Source organism: Elaeis guineensis, chromosome 10 (assembly GCF_000442705.2).
Source record: "Elaeis guineensis isolate ETL-2024a chromosome 10, EG11, whole genome shotgun sequence".
In the NCBI taxonomy this organism is placed as follows: domain Eukaryota; kingdom Viridiplantae; phylum Streptophyta; class Magnoliopsida; order Arecales; family Arecaceae; genus Elaeis; species Elaeis guineensis.
Window position 1 is genome coordinate 14,224,409 of NC_026002.2, and position 10,295 is coordinate 14,234,703.

The 10,295-nt window shown below is 37.5% G+C and overlaps 1 protein-coding gene across 1 annotated transcript; it reads left to right on the plus strand.

Moving 5' to 3' along the window:
• The first annotated feature begins 459 nt into the window (after nt 1–459).
• Nucleotides 460–9,975, plus strand: LOC105053109 (26S proteasome non-ATPase regulatory subunit 11 homolog). Its single transcript, XM_010934148.4, is given in 3 exon segments — nt 460–580; nt 8,435–9,450; nt 9,453–9,975. Coding segments are annotated over 2 exon segments (1,278 nt in total). The 5' UTR covers nt 460–580; nt 8,435–8,456; the 3' UTR covers nt 9,737–9,975.
• Nucleotides 9,976–10,295: the final 320 nt, after the last annotated feature.

A 10,295-nucleotide genomic window follows, 5' to 3' on the forward strand; every position in this document is an offset into this window, starting at 1 on the left:
TCCAAGGAACCACTAATATTATTAGCATCCTAGTCCTTAAGATTGCTTTAAATGTACATTAATCGATGGCAATGTTTTGTTCCTTTTTTTCCTTCTTTTTAGAAGGATTCCTAAGTAACTCAGGTGCAAAACTCATGCCAAAGGTTTTAAAGGCTAGGGTTTTGTTATCTCCACCCCCCGCGCCCCCCCCCCCACCCCTCAAAAAAAAAAAAAAGGAAAAAGGCTAGGCTTTAATCTTTGTCCATTGAGGACCCCAACCTAGGATTTTGGGCCAGTCCAGGTATGGCCCGCAATTTTGGGTCCGACAACCTGCTTGGCCCAAGGCACTGCCTTTCCCACCCATCTGGCCTTCACCATACATAAAAGATCCGCAACGGGCCACCCCTGGAGAGGTATGTGTTCGGCGATCTAGGAAGCGATTTCACCTGGTGAGCACTCCGAACCTGGTGAGGGTTTTACTGTTTTCTCCTTGATTTCATTGTTTGGAGGTAAAAATTTCGAATTTAATTAGCACGTCCCGATCCGATTCCGCTTGCTCTTTGAAACACTTCTTGTTTTTGCGTAGTTGAGCAAGATCTAGGTAAATATAGCCCATTTTTCGTGGCCTATGCACGCATATTGATCTCGAACTCGCAATTTCCTGCAAGAAAAGTTTGGGTTTTGTCATTTTTGGGGTTTGTTTGTGTAATGGGAGGATCGATATTTTAAGTTAATAAAGTTATGTTTTGATGTTTGATATGACATCTAGAGACTTCCGTTGCTTTAATTCGTCGGCGAATTTCTGGGTAATTGTGTTTGAGCTCCCTATTATTGTGGCTTTTGTGTTTTCTTTTTCAATCCATATATCTCTTCTTCTTCTCCTTCTTCTTCTTCGTAAGAGTTTGTAATCTGCTTTTAATGCCTGCCAGTAATAAGCTCAAGCAACATTTATCTCTCCTTTTGATTACTTTAGATGAATTGGATTCTTGTAGGATCTTTATTGCTACCATGATTATTTGATTCTCTTGTAGTCATACTATGTAAGGAAAGGTCCTTGCACTTGCACTTGCAGCAACTGTAGGAATCAGATCTGTTCTTTTATCCTGCTCTTACTTTTGAAACTAAATTATGCAACGTGAAAGTCTGGTTTTTTTTTTTTTGCTCCATGTTTTCAACCTCATCCTAATAGTTGAAATTTGAAATAGCGTCCTTGTGGCTTAAGCTGTGTTCTCATGTAGCATCTTCAGCGGTTTGAGGACCCATTAAATGGAAGAATTTTAATTATCCAGTTGTTATGTTTCATCATCTCACTAGTGAAATTGACTTGTAGAACTTTTAGATGATGCCCTCTTCGAAAGTAATCAGCAGTCTTATAATTAACTAACCTTTAGATCCCTCCAGGCTCTCTCTAGCCTTTCGGAAGACAAATTATGGTTCACATGGTTAGATTCAAAATTTTCTTTCAAGTTTTTGCATCTATTGTTAGTCATCCATGACAACTATTGCTGGATAAGTACCTTAGATTGACTATTATTGTTACTACTGAAAAAAGATGGAGAAGTAGATTTGTATATTTCTTATCGTCCTAGTATAGGGTAGGTGAAGTGGTGAACAAAGTGTTGGTGGTAGATGCACCATAGGAAGTCACTGGGATATCACATGGAATAGCTGTGTTATAGATGCTGTAGTTTTAGGATTTAGAGAAAGTATTAATCTAAAGATGAAAATGGAATGCTGAGATGGATGAGTGGTACAACCAAGAAGAATGAAATTTAAGCTTAAGCACTTATTATGATGCCTGAACCAATAAAATACAAATTTGTGGTATACAAGTTGTGATGGTTTGGGTATGTCTAACACAGACAGAAGGAGACACTTCTGTGAGTTAATAGGTCTTGTCCTGTGGTTCCTGCAGTGTTGGTTCCAGAGTTTATAAAAGGCTTCCTCTAGAAGTGACTAGGTTTTTGGTAGAATTAATTAGACGAGTTGGATCTAGAGATCAGATATCAAGTTGTTGGCTCTTGATTTGTGGTAATGTACTGTTTGAAATAGAGGATATCTTTGCTAGTAGTGATGCTAATGTGATGAGATAACATAGACTATGTATGTGCATTCCTAGTGTTTCTGCTTTTAATGTTGCCTTTTCTTAGTGGTTTTTACTTATTGCAAAGCCTATCTTACTTTTAGTTGTTATTTTATGGTGTATTACTGTACTTGGTTTCTGTGTAAAGTTAACAGGCTGAACTGCAATTCTCCTAGAAGTGGTCACTTCCGGATGTTTGTTTACATGTAACAATCTGAAGTGAGGAACTCAGCTTCTTACTTCAGCAAAAATGCCAAACTTGACTCCATCCTTGGGGCCTCCATGATCAAGTTCTATGTGTGTGTGGGTTATGTACCGCTACTTTACTGCCCTCACACTCATTCTCCTGTTATAAATAGACCATTTAGGTATTCTCTTAGGAAATATTTTTTTGCTGATAATCTAATAAAAAAGTTAATGCCGAAAACTGTCCTTCCTATGCACTGTATTCCTCCAAATAGATGCAAAACTCAGGTTTTCAGAACTTAAATTCTTATAACCCAATTTCTTGAAACTTAGCTTTAGACACTTCTAGCAGTTGAAGACAAACGCACCCGTGGTGTGATCTTATCTTGATCCCGTATCTTTTTATTTTTATATTTATTTCCTTCTTCATTCCTTTCATGTAGTCTCCCCATCTCTTCTTTTTGGTTGGCCCAAGACACAAATGCTAGGGAATCGGTTGTAGGTTGTTGTTTCACCTATTGGTTGTAAAATCTTGCCCAACCAGCTAGGATTGTGTTCTTTCAAGTTGTTCTCAATCAACCAATTTCATCCTGCTGACACAAGGCTTGCTTGCTGTTGTTAGTTGATCAAGCCTGCTTAGTGATTGATGGCGACATTGATGTTTGTTACTCATGTTTGGTAGGTTTTTTTTTTCCTTCATCATAGGTCAAAATGTATTACCAACCCCAATGTCTAGGTGACAACCTTTAGATATCTCATGAGACCTTGTGTTACTATAGGCAATGAGCAATCTATCCATAAAAAAGGGTGGCCCATTGCATGAGGCTTACACCACTCCAAAGCCTTCGGAGGGTTAGATGTATGCAGTCTTAATCCTGCAATGTGTAGATGCTATTTCGGTGTTTCGAACCTGTGACACCTACGTCACAATAGAGCAATCTTGCCGTTGCGCAGGTCTTGCCCTTTCTATGAGCAATCTGCCCATAATTAACTTTACTTCTTGTTTCGTTTCTTCCCATAGTCGAAGCATATCCATGAAGTAAAAAATAAAGTTTTCCTAACATACTGTCCTTGCTTGGCATTTCATTGTCATCGATACATATGAGCTAAGCTAGAACTCATTGAAGTCTTGTTTCATTTATTTCCACAATTTTATTGGAGTAATTCATGCCACCTCAAGATCCAACCTTTTAGATTTTGCTTTACCTTTCAGACCAGCATTTATTTATTTATGAATGAGTTTGAAAGGTTGTGGCCAGTTCATTAGGTATAAAATCCTGTTCCTATTGATTGGTCCAAGTTTAATAGAAGATTGGTTTTCCTTGGAGCTGTGATCATGTTTCCTGCTATGGAATAGCATGATATTTTGTCTTGTTTAGATTAACTCCAATAGGTGTTTGACAAAATTTAGTTCATGATTTTTGAACTCATTTGCCCTTTGCCCGCAATCATCTTCCTGCATCATCAACAGTTACCGGTGTGAAATTTCTTCCCACTCCAGAACTGTGTGCTGCCATCTTATGATTATTGAAAATGCCCTTTATCTCTTACAATGAAAACAGTTAAAGTTTGAACTTTAGTTAAATGCATAATAGTGATGAATATTATTTTGGTTGTAAAATATATCACTATCTTCTTTTTGAAAGTCATGCTCATTCATTCTCCTTGTAACTTTCACATTATGGATTATTTACATAAATAATTGAGGTTTATTTGGATGTTATTGGTATTGTCTGATATCCTTCATTACTAACAGTTCAAATGCAAAACTTCGTCATTTGGTAATAAGTATACTGTGTCTCGGGCCTGTGATATTGACACCAAATTCCCAAATTTGGGTACTCAAAATTATATTGCCTTATTTTGAAGCAAGGTTGATGCTTCTTATGCATCGGGTAGGAGTACATGCATAACAATCAACTTTTGATGTCTGGTAGGTTTTTTCAACTTCATTGCCCATTAAAATACAGCAACACTAGGTGACTCAAGTTAAAGCTAGAGGCTCGAGACTACTTGGTGATTTGAGGATCATTGATCACATATCCATGTTTCCAAATGCTGAAGCTACTTAAGGTGAAGGATAAACATTTGATTCAGCTGGCTGTAGATTAAAGTCAAGGTTGTGACTTTTCCAGAGTTATTAGTTTCATAATGCATTTCTTGAGGGAAATAGCAGATTGCTTGTTGGTGGTCTCAATGCTGAATAATTCAGTTTCTTAAAAGAGAATCACAATAAACCCTTGCAAAGTCTGATTATATAATTCATGACTTGTCAGCATTGCTATTTGATTTACCCATCCCAGCTTAGCAGTACTTGAGTCAACCGCCCCAAGTTTTACTTACAGGGATTGGCAGTAATGCCTTTACATGTTTACTCTCGTTATAGATGAACTTATTTTAGGAAGCAAGATAAGGTGTCATCATGCATTTTCAATTTGTTTGATTGTCATGGATAAAAGAAGGTCAACATTAAATGCTATACTGGAAATTTATGTTATATGGGCCAAAAGTTTAATAGAATGAAGACAAAACATGAAATGCAATTTTAGTGGATTAGCACATGACTATGAGGACCTAGTCATGATTGATGCTCAAGGCATACTTGGTTATTATTGTCAGAATGGGTATATGAAGTATAAAAGGTGCTTCTCAAGAGCTATGTGACCAATGCATACCGTTAAGGAGGGAATATTTTATAGGATTGTAAGCCTCAATATTGTTTGAATTAAAATGTTGAGCAGTGAAGAGGGTAGAAACATAAACACTGAGCACATTAGAGAATATAATGCAAAAAAAAAAAATTGTATTGGTGGAATGGGAAGGATGGGAAGAGGAAAGAATATATTAGAGGATGCACAGGAATTGCATTAATAGAGTACAAAGTGGTGGAGATATGATCAAGCTGGTTTGTGCATGTGCATCATAGATTTGAGGAGGTTTCCAGCATGATAGGTGCTTTATATTTGTTAAAGACAAGGCTTGACAGTTGTTGGTTATGTAACCTTGTCCTCTCTAATCCCACTTGTGATTTAAGAATGCCATTTCTTATGAAAAATGTCTTTCTTCCATTCACATGGTCTAGATGGTCATAAGGCAATTAAGCCACAATGAGAACTGAAGTTGTGAGTGGACTTGGTTTCAGAAGTTTGACAGTTGAGTTAAGGATGGTGCCTCTGGTTGTCTACCTTATTAAGCATTATATTGATAAAGAAAGCCACCTTCCTATTGAGGAATGAGGTAGGTTGTTCCTTTTTCTCCAAACCCACCAAAGTTGTTGGTCATTCCCTTCTTCAAATCCATTATTTTAATGGGTGGGGTTATGCTTTCTATCCATTCTCATTGTACTTGTATTGGATAATCTTATGACAAGAGCATCACCTTTCCTTTAATGGCTATTAGAGCAAAATCTCTAGGTGTTTGTTGATGTGATCTTAGGTTGAGAATCATAGTCACAACTGATATGAATTCATCTCTAACTAATACTTAAATGAACAGGAGAAGAAGTGATGGAAAATAATGGAGAAACAACAAGAAATGTTACTTAATTTTGTGGAAATTCCCTGACTTCTTAGAACGTAGTTTTTACGTAACCAAATGAATCTTTGGATTTAAGGAGAATGTCTATGAATTGAATATATGAGCATATTGCAAATTTACCATCAATTAAGAAAAGGTTGTGAGTGTGGCTTTAGTTTCTTCTAGCAATGAACATGTTCTGTCTTAATGGACTATTTTCAGGTTTTTCTTTGTGTTTCTAGCAATGAACAATTATTTCTGCTATAAGCCGAAAGCTGACAAATTCAGCAACTAGATAGTAAGCTCTTGTATGAATTGTTTTTTCTGGTTTTTCAACTATATTGCTTAAATTTGATGTCTTGATGACATGTAAACAAATGGTCTAATAGAATTTTCATGAGAACTTTTTTTTTTTGAAATTAGTGTTGAATTCTTTTTTTTTTAGCTGGCACAGAGCATTTGAAAAACATTTTCTGTGGGGGTAGAAATAGAAATATCGACTGTTTTACCCAAAACAAACTGGGAGAATTTCAAATTGCATTGGAACAGTGTAAATTAACAAGGATGTACCTTCACTGTTTTTTTGAAATCATTGTGTTCAGTGAAAACTTAATGAGACATTTCTGTGGCAATATTAAGGTCAACAATTTCTGCATGTGTGAAGTTGTTAAGCAATAACATCAATGCAGAAGCACCAGCTTAGGATGACAGGAAAAAAAAATTTGTAGAGTCGGAAGCATGGTGAACCTGAAAGGGCAGAAAAGAATGAGAAGTAGAAGCAACCTAGGACTTGCATTAAGAAAAGACAAAGATATGGAGACTAAATGAAAGCATCCAAAACTCAAACAGAAGCTTAAAAGGGGTAAGGAGGGTCGGAAAATTTAGATGGGAGATGTAAGAGAGGATCGGGGAAACATTTTGCATTATATATAGGAATCCCAAGCTTGAGCAAAATTGTAAGCTGTTTGGCTACAGTTATGTATAGTATCTTTTCATCTTTTATCTGTCTTAAGCTGAATCTTGCTTAATCACTGCATTTTTTTATTAAAAATATTTGCGCTCCAGCAATCCTATTTTTGCTGGTATTATTAAAGTCGCTTGGTTCGGTATCAAGTATATATTTATGGTGGTGCTTCTGTATATAAATCTGTGTGCTGTCTGGTCATTACTAATCTGCCTACTCCGATCATGTAGTGCTGCTAGAATTCTGCCGTGCCTTCTTTAGGTGTGATAGTCAACTTGTATGTGATGAATTTATCTTATGGCATTATTGTCGTGACATGGTGGACGTTCAAGGTGATGCATGGGTTAGAATTATGTTCAAACTTGTGTTACAAATCGAAGAAGCTATGCCAAAAACCAGTAGTGTTACATTTCTTTCCATTTTCTAATCTTGTCCAGAGTAGTTGGATTTGGATGAAAGCAACTCAAGTTTGTCTAGACTAGTATTTGACAGAACTGAGAAGGAACTGCTCTGGATGAAATTGACCATGTCTGATGAAACTACTGTAAATTGATTGTTTGAGTGGTGGTATCATTTATTGTGGTTCTGTTAAACAAGGGAGATGCTTAGCTCTTAAACTGGCTCTGGATCAATGTTTTAGATCTTTTGCTGATAGAACACCTTTTCATTATTATGTGGAATTGTGAATAGATGCGGTGACATACAACAGATCCTTGCAAGGTGAGGTGGTTATTTTGAACCCATCTGTATCCATGCATGTTTCCCAGTGCACAATTATCATTGCAAGATAGTTACTTTAGGTATCCTTATTATGGCTTTGTGTAAATTTTTGTAACTTTGGTCTTACTTTTAGGAAACTAATAATTTGACACAAAAGTAAACAATTTGAGGTGCGTGGCATTGAGCACATGGCTTCAGTATTCATAGGAAAAGGATTAATATTTACAGAATTGGAAGTTCACGTCATCAAGTCCTTCTGGAAGAAGCTGATGTTGTGGCCTAGTTGATGGTGTTGTGGGCTAAATATTCCCCCCCTTCCAATCGGCAATTTCCATGGTGCTGCTTGGACTGACTATTTCATTAAACGATTGGCTAGAACATTTTCTATCTTGGTAATGTACAGAAATTAGGAAGCCTTTATATTGGATGTGGTAGCGGGAAAATGGGAAGGGATGAGCCAGCAATATGTTCCCTCATTTTACTCAAAATTACTCCTATCATTTGTTATTTTAGGTGGTTTTATCATGTGTGTGCATGCCCCATGTAAGTGTTGAATTAAGGGGCATCTTGTTTCACTTTACAAGGCCACTTGGGATTGAAAGTGTGAGTAGTAGCAAAAACAAATTGCAAATGTTCAGAAGAGTGAAGAGAAGATTTGAGCATAAAGCAAATTTCATTCTTTAATTTCGTTTACATGTTATCATGACTCAAACTTTCTTGCATTGTCATATTTCATTATCTTTATTAGTTCTGGTATACCTATTGACATTTAGGGTATTCTAGCTTATTGTTGTGGGCACCAGCAGTTTAGTTCGGTGTTTTCTTACTGGGTATATTTATTGAAGCATGACCATAACAGTAGTTTCTGGATTTTGGTACATATCTGAGGCGTGTACTGGAAAGATTTGAGCTCCTTTATTAAATCTCACTAGTGTATATCCATGCTACCTTCTGGTGACATATTTTTCCTTGTTTTCATCTTGTAGAGTTGATACTTGGGCAGTTGCAATGTCTTCAGCAATCCAAGCATCGTATCTTCCTGCTACCACCGATTCAATAGCACAGGCCTTGGAGGCGAAAGATCCTTCTGAGTCTATTTCTATTCTCTACCATGTTCTTGAAAATCCTTCATCTTCCCCGGAAGCATTGCGTATTAAAGAACAGGCAATTTCAAATCTCACAGAACTACTCACACAAGAAAGGAAAGCCGAGGAGTTGAGAAGTCTTCTGACCCAACTCAGACCCTTCTTCTCTTTAATTCCAAAGGCAAAAACTGCAAAAATTGTGAGGGGGATCATAGATGCAGTTGCCAAGATACCAGGAACCTCTGATCTGCAAATCTCTCTCTGTAAGGAAATGGTGGAATGGACCCGTTCAGAGAAGCGTACATTTCTCCGGCAACGAGTTGAGGCAAGGCTTGCAGCTCTGCTAATGGAAAACAAAGAATATTCTGAAGCTCTAAATCTTCTCACTGGCCTGATCAAGGAGGTTAGAAGATTGGATGATAAGCTACTTCTGGTAGATATTGATCTTTTGGAGAGCAAGCTTCACTTTTCATTGAGAAATTTGCCAAAGGCCAAAGCTGCACTTACTGCAGCAAGAACAGCTGCTAATGCTATTTACGTTCCTCCAGCGCAGCAAGGAACAATAGATCTTCAGAGTGGGATCCTTCATGCGGAGGAGAAGGATTATAAAACTGCCTACAGTTACTTCTTTGAAGCATTTGAAGCATTCAATGCACTCGAGGATTTCCGTGCAGTTTTTAGCCTTAAATACATGCTGCTGTGCAAGATAATGGTTAGCCAGGCTGATGACGTTGCAGGCATCATCTCTTCCAAGGCTGGTTTGCATTATGTGGGTCCTGATTTGGATGCTATGAAAGCTGTTGCTGATGCACACTCAAAGAGATCACTAAAATTCTTTGAAACTGCTCTAAGAGATTACAGGGCCCAGTTGGAGGAAGACCCAATTGTTCACAGACATCTATCATCTTTGTATGATACCTATTGGAGCAGAACTTGTGCAGGTTGATTGAGCCTTACTCGAGGGTGGAGATTGCTCATGTTGCGGAGATGATCGAGTTGCCTGTGAATCATGTGGAGAAGAAGCTTTCTCAGATGATTCTTGACAAGAAGTTTGCAGGGACTCTTGATCAGGGTGCTGGCTGCCTTATCATCTTTGAAGATCCCAAGTCCGATGCCATTTTTCCTGCAACACTTGAAACAATTGCCAACATCGGCAAGGTCGTGGACAGCCTTTATGTGAGGTCAGCTCGGATCATGGCCTGAGCTTTGGTGTTTCTCTCTCACAGGCCTTCTCGTTAATGAATGAGACACCAATGGATGATTGATTTTGGTTTCTTTTAGCTTTACCTTGTTTTGTCTTGTAACAAATCACATCATGCTCTCTCAAAGGTAACCTTCATATTTGTGATAAGCTCTGAAATGCATACTCCAGATGTGACTTCGAAATTGGTCTGCTGTCGAGCAAAACCACATGCTGCCATATTTTTATGGTTTATTTGGAAGTTGCTATTTGGTGGTCACGTCTATGCGCTTATCAGATTATTAAAAACAACTGGCACTTTCTTGGGCATTTGTTGACCTCATTGGTTCATATGTTTCAGGTTCAGATTCATAATTTCTGATTTGCTCTCAGTGAATGGGTTCACTTATTGTAGATTGGCAATCTGTATGTAAATTTCTGTTTCAAAATTTTATCTTGGTTTCTAGTAACTTTGTAGATATGGATTTATCAATATTTAAGAGAGAATAATTTTAAAAACATTTTAGGAGAGAGAGAGCAGTGGTAAGGAAAAGCAAGCTGATCCTTTTGTATCAGATAGGG